Below are 15,635 nucleotides of genomic sequence, written 5' to 3'. Positions count from 1 at the left end.
GGGTGGGTGCAGGTCTCTGATGGTAGGCGGGAGAGCTTGGCCTGGAGGGTGCTGTTGCACTCAGGGCCTGTTTGTGAAATCGCATGGGCGACAAAGTAGTGCCCAACAGCAGAAGCTTGGCCCATGGTCTGATCTAGTATGGCTGTTCCTGTGTTCTCAGGTGATCACAGACTTAGTTCCAGTTGGCATAAGCTTCAAATACTGTTACTGACTTTAATCATTTTTAGTTTTAAAACTAAAAGTAGATCAAAGTAGAGAGTGGTAATCTTTCTCTCCATTTGGATAGAAATTCAGTAGAATTTTGTATGGATACAGTTACCATCTGGGTATTTATTTATTTATTTGAACATTTCTACGCCACCCCTTGCCGAAGCCTCGGGGCGGCTTACAACATAATAAAATACAATAAAATGCAAAAATAACAATATAAAATTAAAATTAACAATATAAAATAAATATAAAATATAAAAGAAGTCACCCTGGCCAGATAAATAAGCAAATATTGTTAACAATTAAAATGACATTAAATAAAAAGGTCTTCACCTGGCGCCGAAAAACAAATAACCTCTGCAGAGTGTTGATGATAGATTCAGGTTAGGTTCCTTGCTTTTTTTGTATAAATCATTTTCAAGTGGTTATACCTAATCCACCATTTGAAAAGTAATTTGTGTTAAATTAAGGGACATATTCCTAGTTCATACTGGTGAAACTTCAGCTAAAATCTAGCATAAATGAATGCAGTTCAAGACTCCTATAAAGTTTGCTGTTTCTCATTGTAGAGCTCACTTGGAAATAAGTGCAGAGAAATGGAATAAGTTGCTGACATCATTGGAAGAACTTATCAAATGGCTGAATCTGAAAGATGAAGAGTTAAAGAAGCAAATGCCTGTTGGTGGGGATGTTCCAACTTTACAGCAACAGTATGACCACTGCAAAGTGAGTTGTTTATCTTCTTAATGTTCACTTCCTCCCTTTAAAAAATGCTTAGCTAATTTGTAGCATGAGGTAAAACAGCACCAACAATTTATTTATTTATTTATCGATTTATATTCTGCCTTTGTCCTACAAAGGGCTCAAGGCAGCTTACATCTCCTCCTCCATCTTATCCCCACAAGAACAACCCTGTGAGGTAGGTTGGGCTGAGAGTCTGTGACTGGCCCAGAGTCACCCAGTTGGCTCCATGGTGGAGCGGGGACTAGAACCCAGATCGTCTGAGTCCCAGTCCCATGCCCTTAACCACTACACCAAACTCGCTTTCAAGATGGAGGAGGGACCACCACAGCCAGCCAACTGCATAGCTGGTTACAGCCACTCAACACATAGCTAAACCTGTTGCAAAAGGAGTTTCCTCTGAGCAAAGTTCAGAGAGTAAGTAGAGTGGAATAAGTATGTCTGCCAGCAATGCATTCAATATGCTTACCAAACACAGTGGCTCTCCTGTTTCTTAGGTATGTGAATATGAATCCATACTTGGAGAAGTGCCGGAATCTATTTAAATGTACAGGATCATTAGCTAAGTGGCAAACACTTTCCAAAAGCAAGTCTGGGAAGTGCCAGGCAAAATAGTATTTTCCATGAGATAGAAATAAATGCCCACTTGGTAGAGAATCATAAATATTCAAGAGTTTATGTATTTATTTATATATTTTTCCTATACCATTCATTAAAGATCTCATGACAGTTTACACAATTAAAAAATTAAATCAACAATAAAACAATTAAAAATTACTTAGTATTGTCACTATTAAAAAAACAATGTAAGGCATGGCATTTTGTATCATATTTAATATTTGATTTCAGAAGGAAAATGTTCCCAGCTCCTTTATTTATTTATTTATTTATTTTTACACAGACAAGAAGGCTTTTCATTTATTTGGCATTTATGCTTGATAGAAACTCATGAATACAGTTCCGGGTATAAGTGTACAGTTTAATATATTTGTGTTTAATCATAAACTGAGTTTAGTTCTAAAACCACCATCTGGAAAAATTATTTAAATTAGAAACAAAAGTGGTTCTTAATCTTTATCACTTCTGGCTACTGGAAAGAGAGAGAAGGGATGCAGAGAGGCTGGATGGGTCCTGCATTACTGATATTTAGGTGCCCAGCAAAAGTATGTCTATTACTTTAGACTTGAAACAACTACTAATATTAGTTTATGTGTTTTCTAACAGTGAGACTGGATTTTACTCTTTTGTATTAAGTGTAGCTATTATAGTTTGTCACATTAATCTGTATGCTTTATTGTATTGGTTTCTATCTTTCTATTGTACTCTTATCATTTCTTACTATTTTGTTAGTTGCCTTGTGAATATAAATATAATTAGTTGAAAGATGTCAGATAGGTAAGTGTTTGGTAGTTTCTGACTATACAGTTAAAGCTAGAAGTCTTATTGAGTCCACTTGTAAGCATTGCTCAAGAATGATGGAAAAGTCTAGACTATCAGCTCAACCACACTGCACATAAGTTGTCCTGCTTAAAGCCCACTGAAATGAATGGAAACAGGGTAAGACGTTTGTGGATTGAATCCTGTCATGGCTGTGGACTGATGTTGCTATATTGTTTTCTGTATCATAAGTTGTTTGCCATAGTTAACACATTTGTCTTTACGAGAGATCTACATCCTACAGCTTCTGTCATTATTTTCTTTTAAAGAAAAAATCATGATCAGGTAAACTGCTATCTATAGCAATTTACTATGTCTCATGGAAAACCCCATTAGGATTATTTCTCATCCAGTTCCGCTGTTGTCATGAAATCATAGCTGAATGTAGGACAAAACCAAGCATATTCATATAGGCAAAAGAACAATATAATAAGTTTATTTTTAAAATAACATTATAGAGCTAATAAAGTTTAACATCTCTGGTTGTTATATGTTTGTTGCATTGGATTGCTCATAAACAACAAAGGTGCTACTGTTGCTTTATAAAACTGGCTATGTTTTCACTTAAGTTTCACTCTCTGTCCAATCATAAGCCAATTTCCCCACTAAGCTCCACTTTAATACATGTTGTACTGAACGCTTGCTTATCTTTCAGATTCCCTGAGGATAAGGCTCCATAGCGTCAAAGTTTTCCCAAGACTTTACCTGAAGTCTTCAGTTTGGGCCTGCAACCACAATTATCTCAGATCCCCTGTACCCCCATTACTTGAGCTACTCTCAGAAGGTTACCTTAGGAAACTCTCACTACTCACTTGCACACCTTGACCACCTCTTGCCTCAAGTGATTTCAGCCTCAGGGTTGTTCTTCAGTTTTCCTTCAGCTGCTGGCATCTGCTGCTGCTGCTATTCACTGACCGACTCTTGACTCAGAAGGCCCACTCACTACCCCTACCAGGGCTGAACCTGTCCTTACACTTTCTCCAGCCAAGCAATTCCTTTAGGAGCAGCATTCGACCACCACCACACACAAATAATTGACCAATAGGTTTGAACAGTGTCCACAAGTTAACCAGTCACACCTGCCCACTTTTTAAATTGCATACTCCTGTATAAAAAGACAGAAACCTTACTTTGGTAGCCACCTCCTAGGTAACAACAAGCAACTACCTGGCAGTTTAAGAATTGCTTGGTGTCAACCTAGCATTCAAGCTTTATATCTCTTTTACAATTAACCCTTCAGGAAAGAGACTCTACCCCAAACAAAATATATTCACATATCTAACTTTTTAATAAGGTAAATGCAGAAGAGATTTTCATTTTTCTGGTTATGCTTCATGAAAAAACTGGGAATAACAGGAATAATAGCCAAAAACAGATTAGGAATGGATAAATTAAGTCATACAGTAATATAATTCTTCAAAACACAAACATTTAGAGAGAGGCAAATTGGTACCCCATATAATTGCAAAATGGCTGTACACCACAGCCTCAACGAGAAATTCTGATGTCCTGCACAGGGCAATAACTGTAACTGAGTCTGCATTGTGCTGCACTTTCTTTTTGGTACAATAATTTTATAATGAACTGTGTTATTGGCTTAGGTGTTACTCCTATAATATTTGCAGTCTAAATAAGGATTATTGCTACAGGTGGGCCTGTAGTATTCTTACAATTCTTAGAAAAACAACTAGTCTCTTGTGTATCATGTTCTGCAACAAAGAGGTTTCAGGGCAGTGATACCTTTCTGTCACCAAAACACCACTGCTCATCTCCACAATGACACTTCACACAGTGTGCTGTTTTAGGCCACTGATGTTTAGTGACGGTGCTAGACTTTGCCTTGTTCCCAGCACTTCATAATTTATACACATAGACCTCTCTACCTCATTTGGTTCCTGCCATCTCTTCTGTAACTTCTTATAGTTTAATTTGTTGTACAAACTCCAAAATAAGTTATAACACCTTTTTTTGTTTAATGTTGTTCATTTAATAGCTTGCTCTCCTTCTGTTCACTTTCCCCAGTGTATTGCTTCAAAAACACTATGCAAATAAGTAGGGGTAATGCAATTTTAAATTTGTTTGCCTGATTCATTTGAGTGCCACCAAAATGTACTTGAGCAATGGAAGAATATATATTCATTTTCTTAATTTGCCTTGAGGTTATATTAGCAAAAGTAACATTTTGCATAAAGAAGTTCTGAGAAAGCAAGAGAACTGTACAAGCAGAGGAGCAATAAAGATAGAGTGGCACTGAAACAAATAATAGCCATTAATAAATACATGTACTTTCAAATTATTTGACCTCCTAGTGTTTTATCACTTTTATGTTGTTGATTTTGTAAGAGATCTATTCTCTGTTAGGCACAGTCCTATAGCCATTGGTTGCATGGTAATCATTCTTTGTTCTGTTATTAAAGTTTCTTTTGGTGATAAAATGTATGAACTACTATAAATAAAGCACAAGAAGGACATAATTGTGATTGAATGCAAATTTAAAAAAATATTCGCTTCCCTAAATGCTCTACAGTGTTGAGTTTACACAGTCACAGGACAAGTACGTGAACCTTGCAAAGAATGTACTTATCTGTGGCATAAAATGAATGGCAGGATGAAACAATTTCCCAATCTTCTCAACCTCAGAATCTCAAAACAAGGAAGATGGCTCCCAGAATTAGAGACTTTGCAGAGTACAGTGAAAAATAGAAAAGGGTCAGGCTAGCTGTCCCAGAGGACTCTGAAAAGCCAGTTCCCCAGAGCAATGGTGAACTTGGTTCTATATAGATGTTTTAAACTTCAACTCACATCAGTCCCAGGTAACATGGCCCATGGTCAAGGATATTGGAAGTTGTAGTCCAAAATGTGTGGAGGACACCAGGTTCAGGAAGGTTGCCCTATGGTATATTCTGAGCTTTCTGGTTGGTAATAACCCTTTAGAAGAGCCTTGATTTCTTTCCTTTTATAGTTTGTTGGCTTGAAAATGGATGGCCTCTTTCCTCATTTTCTAGCAGGCTTTGAAATGAGGCACCATTGACTCGAGTACATATTTTCATAATTATCTTAGTTCTGAAGAAAGACTGAGGCAAGCATAGAAGGCAGCTCTTACCTTTGTAGATACTTAATTGAAGCATATGCCTAAAGGTGTATAGAATAGAGGCTTTGTCCTCTGCAGGAGCTGGAGGAAAAAAATTGTAGCTTTCTTTTGTCCTTGCAAACCTGTATGAGGCACTGCTGCTGGGGAAAAGCCATTGACAGAAAACTGGAGTAGGCAGATGCAAGTAATGTTCTTGTATGATTCTGTCATGGCTCCTCTCCCAATTTTCCCCATGGAAAATAGCTTTTGCTGTTCTAAACTTATTGTTGACAATGGAGGGAATCAATCTGTATTCCAACTTTGGCTTTATCGGAACACAAAGAAGACACTTCAATAGCATGATGCAAAAATAGCAGAAATTCTGCATCATCACGGTTTCCTAATAGACAGGAAGAAGTTATATTGCCCTATGTGGAGGTATACCTAAATGGTGTGTCTTACTGCATCTTCTTTTATTTAACAGTATGGTGATAGCCTTAGTAATAAACAGCATGGTCAGCTTGTATGGATCATTAAAATAAAAAATGCCGTTGAATTTCTGCACAATTTAATGTTGAGCATAGATGGAAACCCATAGTTCCATTCATGTCCCATCTTCTATTTTCTTTCTTCTTGGGGGCTTAAGATAAGCTGATATAAAACTCTTATTGATCCATAGTGTTTTTTTCCTTCTTTATCAAGGAGGTCTGGTTGTTCACTAATTTCTAATCATTTACATTCATGTTGGTAATTACTCATTGGACATAGCACATTATGAAACAGTGCCTAATTTGTTGCATACTAAACAATCATGTCCACTGCCCCAGGTGTGGCTAGTGGCACATGTGAGTGTTCAGATTCTATTGAGAGTGTTATGGGCCATGAGACAGTAGGATAAGTTACCAGTTTTGTTAATTTCATCAGTTAAAAACTGAATGCCTATTAGCTTAAGAGGGTTCTTACTTGGTAAATCCCAGCAGTTTGTGGTCATTTCAGTTACTCGTAAACCCACCTCTTCACTAGCAGATCTTGAGAAGCTCTTGCTCTGTTCTAGATGACCAAAACAAAAAAGGCTGCCAGTCATTTAGCAGTACCTGCATACAATAAAGAAAGAATCATGTGTAAGGTTGTAACCCTCTCATTTCACCACCCTAGTTCTTTCGGTTGGAGCATCTTGCTACAGTTTCACAACTTCCTTAACATCAGCAGTTTATGCATTCCATATTCTTCATTTTGATCTGAATTCTGGAGCCAGAGTATCAGAAGCACTGAATTCTTGTAGAAATTATGCAAATATGAACCTCTCTTTTTGAATTTAGTTTTTGTACATTTTACTGTATTACCTAATGTGGGTTTGATAGGTATGAGAATGAGTCATAAATGATGCAGAGCAATTAAGTGCTTTCTTTCAAATGCTGGCGATCTTATTCCTTTGCTCATCTGACTTCTCAGGTTTCAATAAGTATTGTGCAGGCACATTCAGACATAGCCTAACTATACAGACATTCCTTCCACCACCCTGCAATTTCTAGCAGTCAAATTGTGCACTCAGTACCACATTCTGAGCTTGTTCTATACTTGAATAGAATTTTGGTATAGGCACAGCATATTTCTTTTGTCATTTCTTTACCAGTTCTGTCCAGGGAAAAAAGTTTGTTCAGTTTCATGTCTCTTTCCTTTATTCATGTGTAAGTATAAGATAGGAAAATGAGACCGTCTCATACCTCCAGCACAATGCACATCTGTGATGCAATGCAAATGATAAGACAGTTGTTCTCATTGTAGTATTCACAGGATATGTTAGCCTTACACAGTTCTTGCACTGACTCAGCTCTGTGTATGTGTATACAGTGATAGCATAGGCTCTGAGACTGAACATCTCTCCCTATTGACATAGAATCAAACTTGTTTATACCACTGCTAGGAATGAAGTACTGATGCAGTATGGAATTAAATAGGATCACACAACTTGCATTCCATTTTTTTCTATAATGAAACATGGCAAGTGACAAAACACATTATTACTATTTGTATTAACTAAATTATATAAGCTGGTGTTTTGAAAGGATCACTGAAAGAGAAAATTCCTGAAAATATATTTCAGGAGGTGAGCAGAGTATATTTCATTCTGTCCCTTCTGCAAAATGGTTTAGCTGGATTTACAGATTTTCTTTCCAACTACTGCCCTTTGTACCTCAGTAAATCCCCTCTGGGGATTGGGGGATCCCCCAGAACAGTTGCTGGGAGCTGCAGGGATCTGAAAAAAATGACAGAATCATGTTGATGGAATGGAGCCCTTCCATTTTCAGTTAGGATTCAGGCCTGTGGGCTGATCTGTGGAGCACTGAGAATGATTAGTGGGAGTGCAAGATCGCAAAAACAGGCTGGCAAAGCATGTTGAAAGTCTATGTTAGCTACCTTGTGGCTAAGCTGCTAGGATAGAATGAATAGACTGGAATTGTTTTGAAGTGTGGAGGAAAAGTGAGATTGCAAGCTGAAGCTGCAGAAGGAGAATTAAACATTGTAAAAGCTTAACAGAAATTGCTGTACAAAAAAGATATTATAAGGCTTAATAATGAAATCTGAAGAGGAGAGTGAGACATGCTGAAAAAGCAAAAACATACAATATAGAGGATGGGTGTGCTTAAAGAAGTGAGACAGTGCAGTTGTGGAACAATTTAAAAGAAAGTATACAGAGGATGAAGGCAAACAATATAAGCAATTGAGGAATCATCTGATGCTGAGTGGTAGAAAGAAAAGATAGAAGATAAGAATCATGTAGGAGTATTTTATTAGTAGAAAAATGGTAATTTTTAGACTTGATAGAGGAACTTACCCACACAATGATAAAATAAGCAAACATTAAAACTTTAGGACTACAAAAGGAGCTAAGACCCTTTGTTTGAACAAGTGCATGCATCAGTGGTGATGTGTTTCCTATGTTCTTATTTTCCCATGGTCATTCCTAACACCTCCTGGTAAAAGGGCCGCAGGTAACTTGGCTGGGAATGGCCTGTGTGTGAGCCAACTAGAAAGCACTGCTTTCATAGTAGGCAGTGCTTGCTAGATGGGCCAATTATCTTCCCCAGTGTAAGGCAACTTCATAGTTTCAAGCTTTAAAAAGGGATTTCTGTGAGTCTTTTCCTAACTTTAAGATGATTTTGCTCCTGGCCTTTTTAGTTTGTTTCCTGAACTTCAGTTTCCTTGCAAATAAGCATGGAAAACAGTAGCTGCAATGAGAGCTTGGAAACTGCATAGAAAAGGCTGAACCATAGCTTTGCAGCCAAAGGCAGTTGTCCTGCCTGGTGGAATGTGCAATATATGTGTGCAAAAACAGAACTGGTACAGGTAGAATCTTTTATTTATTCACAACATTCACATACCACTCTACATCCAAACAGTGGTGAACAAAAAGGATAAAAGGAATTAAACCCAGTATTACATGTTTTAAACTGTACTGTACAAATAGAAACTGTAGCTGGACAGTTTGGGAAGGATTATTGAAATAAAAGTGTATTCAGCAGGCACCAGAAACAAACAGTGGTGGTACTTGCCTGACATTCAGAAACCACGCAGTTTCACAGAGAGTAAGCTACCATGGTGAAGGCTGTACTCTAGGTAGATTCCAGCTGGGCCATAGGCCATATAGGAGTGCCTAATCTGATGACTGCAGTGACAGGGTAGGTTGCTAAGGGAGAAGATATCCTCTTGAGTGCTCTGGTCTCAAGTGGTGCATTTGAAGCTGCTATGTGAATTGTACCATACTGTTTTGCTTTAAGCCCACTAATGGCATAATTTGGTAAGTCACTATAGCTATTGAACAACCGAATGTAAATTGATTTTTTTCTTAAATGCATGCTAACATTACAAAGTCTATGCTGCAAAGTGTTCTTTTTTCAAAATGAACATAGCCCTTTAGGAAAACTGGATTAATAATAAGTAAAAATGAGATTGCCAAAATGTAGGTTTATAGAATCAATAGAAATAATTTTTTCTGTGTTTTCTTTTGTCTTCCTCTTTTTGATTCCCAGAGAAACTAAGCACTCTTCACAAAGTTTGTTGGATTTATCTGAAGGTTGAGGCATTTAAAATAATTAGTACATTTCTATGTTTGTTTGGTATAGGCAAGCTTATTTGAAAACAGCCATGCATAAATTGGAAGCTGTTTATACTATCTAACATTGAAAAGCTTATTCCACTTTTAGAAGTAGAGTGAGAAAATAGGAATTCTCTCTTGTTTGAATTCAGAATGCACAAAACTAAATAACACAGCTTTCTAACTAAACATTCTGCAGTTTAGTAGACAATTCTCTATAACTGACAAAGCCATGGAAAACACCTTCTTTCTCTATCGTTCACCTGTTCATGTGCTGGCCTAGCTTCCATCTTGTTGAACCATTGTGTAATAAGACTACAGTGAGTAATCACAGTGAGAAGAGTCACGTTATTACTCTGGTTAACTTCAAACCACAGTTTGACATCTAAGTTTGGTTTGCTAATTGAGGTTTGAGGTAACAAATGGTAAGGGGCAACAGCAATTCACATACATTGTTTCCAAAGAGAAAGAGGCATTGAATGAGTACAGGGCACTCCTATCATGGGTAATAAACTAGAAGACTGCGTAGTGTTACATCTTCAGTGGGCCTGAGAGATACAACTTGGAAATAGTTGGTGCCAGGATCTTTTTTCTGTTGCACAAAGAAATTCATGTGTGTGAGGCTCCTGAGTAACAGGTTTTCGCATCATATTTTGGTTTTCCTCAGTGATTAGGCTTATTTCTGTAGTTCCTCTAAAAACACTCACCTGTATAGGCAAGCCTGTTTTTTAAAAGAATTGCATTTTCTATGAAGTCACTCCATTTGCATCAATGCAATTCACTTTGGTATCTATTGCTGTTATTAAATGCTTTCCCATAGCAACTTTTAATGCCAATTACTGAATACTAGTGCCCATGGAGGCTTTTCTTCAAATCCTCACTAAGCTAATTTGTATACATTGATCTATTTGCATGCCTTGTAGGAGAACATTCAAATGAAAAATGGCTGATAGCAACCAAAGGCTAGCAGTTTTTCACTGCTTGTATTAACTAACATGTTGTTTGGGAACTTCCATAAAATAGTCAGTGTGTCAGGTTACTTTGATAACAAGAGAACATAGCAATATATCTGGTACTTTAGAATAATTTCATTAGGTATCCTATTCCCAATATGTATATGCTTGTTTTCTTCTTTGGCTTAACATGCAGAGATCAGGTAAGTGCCAGCTCATATGGCCCTCAAGAGGAGGAGTTCGTACATTTTTAAGGCAACCATGCTTTGCATATTTTCTTTCACCAAAGAAGAATAGGCAGTGAAACTTGCTGTATTTATTGTCACGGATGTATCAAATCATATTTTTAACAGTATTTGAAAGAACACAGTTCATTGTTGGAGGACATTGTATTGTAAAGATCTATCCAGAAAAACGAGTGCAGTGTTAAATGTGATTAAAGAGGTTAAGATTAAGATCAACCCCTTGGAGAAAAATAATGTGATTAAATCAGGACTTTAACAAGTTGTACGTTACACAAATGTGACAGGATTCAACTACATCCAGGAATGAGAGAAAGTACTGCTTAATTGAAGAAATATTACACAAGCCTGAAGCATAATTATCTTCATTAAGGTTCCCCAGCACCATTTGACATAACTTGATTTCTTTTGTGGGTCATAAATGGAGACTTTCGGTATTCCAAAGGAATTGCTGGTTCAGTTAAAGGAAGTGTTACATTGTATCTAATTTCAAATGGTTCTGATGTTGTATTCTCCTGCTTTCCTTAATGTATAAAAATGCAGGGAAATGAATTATGACCATGGACTGGATCTGTACTTTATGTTAGCAGAATCCCACTCATAGGAGGCTTCTGGCAATGGCAGTCTTACACATTCCCTTCCCACTGCAGCCACCCTCCAGAGCACTGGCGCTGGGAGGCATGGGGAAGATGATACCAGTCCAGTCATCTCCACTGCCTTCTTCCAGTGGGAATCTGTCTTTTGTGTGGAAGTGTGGATCAGCCCTATGAATCTTTCTGGTGTCACAAGATGAACAATGTTAACTATTAATGATTTTGTTGTATCAACATTATTTCAAACATTACACCCATTATCAGATGCCAGTGAACATGTCTGGCTTCCAACATGAGCTCCAAAAGCACATATAGAGTACTTTCCCCACTGTATTTGTCAGTGCTGGGTCACTGTAGACAATGCAAGAAAATATCATCGGTGTCCTCAACACCAGTGCTGTCTCAGAGTTGTTCCTTAACAGGTTTCCAGAGTTTCAATATTGTTCAGCCTGCCTTATACTTATAATACATTTGGAATTTATATTCCTTGGATTTCAACACATGTTTGCAATGAATATGTGAATGCTACATGAATAGGCTCTGCCCAGATGATTCAAGAGTGTGACCCCACTTTGCCCTTTACACATAGATTGTACCCCTGGTTTCTGCATGTGGCTAGTAGACCAATGTAGAGGAATCAAGTTAATTATTCACTCATAATTAACTGATCCTGAGTGAGAGAAATTTATATCTAGGGATATTCTTGCATCAACATTTAGTGCCACAGCTGCTATTTTTTTATTCAGTTAAAGCAAAAACTTGTAGATAATGAATCAAGTCTCACTTAAACATTTATTTATTTATTTATTTATTTATTTATTTATTTATTTATTTATTATAGACTTGTTTTCTGTAATCAGCCTGAGGGCCCTCTAAGCAGATCACAATCGTTAAAACATATAACAACAATAAAAGCAACAATTAAAGTGCAATGAAGAAACGACAATAAAACAAGACAATACACAACAGAGGGCCATAATTTAAAACTGTACAGATTAAACAACAAACAAGTTAAAATTATCAGACTAAAATCAATTATTAAAATGCTACGTGAATAAAACTGTTTTCACCTGGCACTGAAAAGATTATAGCAAGGATGCTAGATGACCTGCTTTTGGGAGGCTGTTCCTTAGGTGAAGCGCAACTACAGAGAAGGTCCCTCTTCTATTAGCCATCCTCCTTGGGAAACAGATCTTAGGGACTAGGTAGGCACATATGGGAGCTGCTGGTCCTTCAGGTACCCTAGTCCCAAGCCATTTAGGGCTTTATATGTTAAAACAAGCACTTTGAATTGGGTCCAGATCTCAACTGGTAACCAATGAAGAGGATAAAGTATTGGTGTCATATGGGCACGCGGTCCCGCTTGCACAGGGGTCTCAAACTCAACTTACCTGGGGGCCGCTGGAAGTAGAGTCTGGGTGAGGCTGGGCCGCATCAAGTATTCCACCACCGCGGTGCTGGTGGGCCGCTCATCCCGCGTCGCTCCCGGAGGCCGGCCCGGGCGCCGCCAGCTCTTTGAAGGCCCCTCCCCCATGCCCCACCCATCCCGTGAGTTTGAGACCCCTGCGCTTGCACCAGCAGCCATGCTGCCCTGTTCTGTACTAGTTGAAGTTTCTGGACTGTCTTTCAGGGCAGCCCCACATAGAGCACATTACAATAGTCCAGTCAAGAGGTTACCAGAGCGTGGGTGACTGTGGCTAGGCTCTGCCTGTCCAGGTATGGTTGTAGTTGATATTTTAATTACAGCTGAAAGAAGGTGCTCCTGGCCACTGAGAATCAAGTGATAATTTCAGATCCAGGAACACCCCCAAGCTATGAACCCTTGTGAATACTTTCTATTTGTAGGCCTAAACCTGCCAAATTTGGGTTATTTCCAACCAGAATTATTCTACAATCTGCTTCATAATAGAGGAACACACACACACACACAAATGGATACAGTGAATTGGTATTGCCTGGTAAAATTTCTTTCAGAACAGGATTTTCATTACAACTGAGCTTCTTAGTTTCTTGTAAACCCATATAAAAACTATAGACACATAGTCACTGCTCCATGCCCCATCCCCCACAAACTTTTCCATTTCTCCCCAGAACCATAAAGTAAACAAATTTGTCCAACACCTGGCTCAGTATAATGACAGGGCAATTCAATCCTAGTGGACTGTATTGGGACATAAATATGTCAAAGAACAAAGAGATTTAGGCTCAAATAAAATGTATGCTTATATCACTGAGCTGGAGCTTGTTTCAGATAACATTCTGCTTTTAAGGAGACCCATCTTTTCTAATTGAAAATGGCTTTGCTGTCATCTATCAGATTTTTTAAAAAATGTCAGAGTTGCCTGTTCAACATACGCATGGGAACATGTTTGATAAAGTTACAAATGAGTTAGCATATTTGAAGCTAGGGTTATATTTTTGGCTTGGTGCTTGTATTGTTAGAAGATGCTACACATTTTGAAAAATAAAATTTTGACATGAAGAGGCAAACATGTTATACTGACAGTATCTGTCCTAAATAAAATATAACTCCAGTCCTAGAATAGGTTTTGTTGGAACTCATTTTGAGGAGTTGTTGGCTTTCACATAATATTTTATAAATGTATTCCAGGGAGAATGTACACATTCATTTTTACTGTAGGTGAATATAGATGAAATCCCCAGTAAAAATGAAAAATAATCCATATATAATTGCTAAAGTTTTTGTTTCCAAAATTATATTTCTTACCTACATGTGTTATATTACCTTTCTTGCAGCATTCTTATACTGACATCAAGACAGCTATGAATATTTTAAATCATTATGTGTATTTATATTTCTTATATTTCCAGCAGCAAACTAGTTTTGCATAGTGACTTAACCCATTCATTATCTCCTTTGTCTGTATTTGGTATAATTCTTATTTTGTATCATAAGGAAACACAATCTGATCAAGGGAATGAAACAGAATCTGTGATGTATTTTATCAATAATCTTAGTTTGCAAGTGACCCTCCTGCTTTTCTTTTGGAAAGGCACTAAGACGTGAACTGAAGGATAAAGAGCAGGCTATTCTAAATGCTGTAGACCAAGCACGAGTGTTCCTTGCGGATCAGCCAATAGAAGGTCCTGAAGAACCAAGAAAAACCTTGCATTCAAAGTCAGGTCAGTTTTCATCATTGCCATCGTATTAGGCAGCATGAACAATTGAATGAATAAAAAATTAGAAAAACTGGAAGAATAAACTTAACTTCTTAAATTAAAAGAATTGTTTTATTGAATATGTTAAAATGATTGCAATGATAAATATTAATTGTTCTCAAAAATTAATTGTGCATTGTGCATTGTTTTGTAACAAGTGATCATAGCATTTGTATTGGGAATCCCAAGCAATCGCTAGAATAAAAATTGTTTGGTAGCAGAATGTGGTAGCTTAAGACCATTATTACAGATGGTAAATTGTCCAGGAGATGGAGCAGTTGTGAGACTGTCACCGTCTTATGAATATGGTTCAGGTATGTTTTTGTTTTTATTATCAGTTATCAAAGTTGATGTATGGAGACGTATTACCCAGGCTTTCTGCCTGGCAGCCTCAACTGCTCTGAAAATAAGTGTGGGTGGTATAATTAAGCTGAAGATCACATTACATAAATGTTCTCAATTCAGTTTGGTGTGACTTCATTAAAGGGATGTGAGAAATGAACAATTTAAGGATTTCTTAGTGCAGTATCAATGTCATTTCTCCATATCTTTCTATTCAGAGTCCATCTTACTACTGTCTGGGTCATTCTTTTCTTTCTTAACATTAAAGTATCACAAGACTTATGTAAATGTTAATTTTCATAGAAATATAATTATGGATATCAAGCATAGAGATATACAAATATTATTACGCATCTTTGCCTTACTCCTTCAGCATATGTAAAAGTAATTCATTTCAGAGTGTGTTTATATGAATACAATTTATAATACTGTGCAAAGTATGGCTTATTAATGAAGAATCCTGTGCTCCCTGGGAGAGCAGTGGAAAGCTTATAGGATGCTGTTGAATTCCCCCTCTGCCTATAGAGAGGGAGATCTTCTTCCAGAAGCTGCCACCCTAGTGCAGTGGTGGAAGGTTTTCCTGGTCTGACTCTGTGTCTGGCTGTGAGGACAGAAGTGGGGTATTCTTATATGTCAGGGAGGCCATAGATCCACAGGATCCTAAGTCTCCATTACTCCAACATGTCTGCACAAATCAAGCTTGGAGCTGGCATTGTTTAAAAATATAGGAAAGCTGCTGCCTCCAACTTCTGCCCTGGGCACAGCCAACTG

The 15,635-nt window shown here is 37.6% G+C and overlaps 1 protein-coding gene across 1 annotated transcript in view; it reads left to right on the top strand.

Moving 5' to 3' along the window:
- UTRN (utrophin) overlaps positions 1-15,635 on the top strand; it is a 365,154-nt gene that overhangs the window by 272,457 nt on the left and 77,062 nt on the right. The window contains exons 54-55 of the mRNA XM_044451088.1: positions 780-936; positions 14,357-14,486. Of these exons, the coding sequence (XP_044307023.1) occupies positions 780-936; positions 14,357-14,486 (287 nt within the window). The remainder of the gene's footprint in view (positions 1-779; positions 937-14,356; positions 14,487-15,635) is intronic.

This window comes from Varanus komodoensis, unplaced genomic scaffold, assembly GCF_004798865.1.
Source record: "Varanus komodoensis strain SLA01 unplaced genomic scaffold, ASM479886v1 scaffold1, whole genome shotgun sequence".
In the NCBI taxonomy this organism is placed as follows: domain Eukaryota; kingdom Metazoa; phylum Chordata; class Lepidosauria; order Squamata; family Varanidae; genus Varanus; species Varanus komodoensis.
Note: the sequence above shows the minus strand (reverse complement) of the source record. Positions and strands in the feature narration are given on the sequence as shown.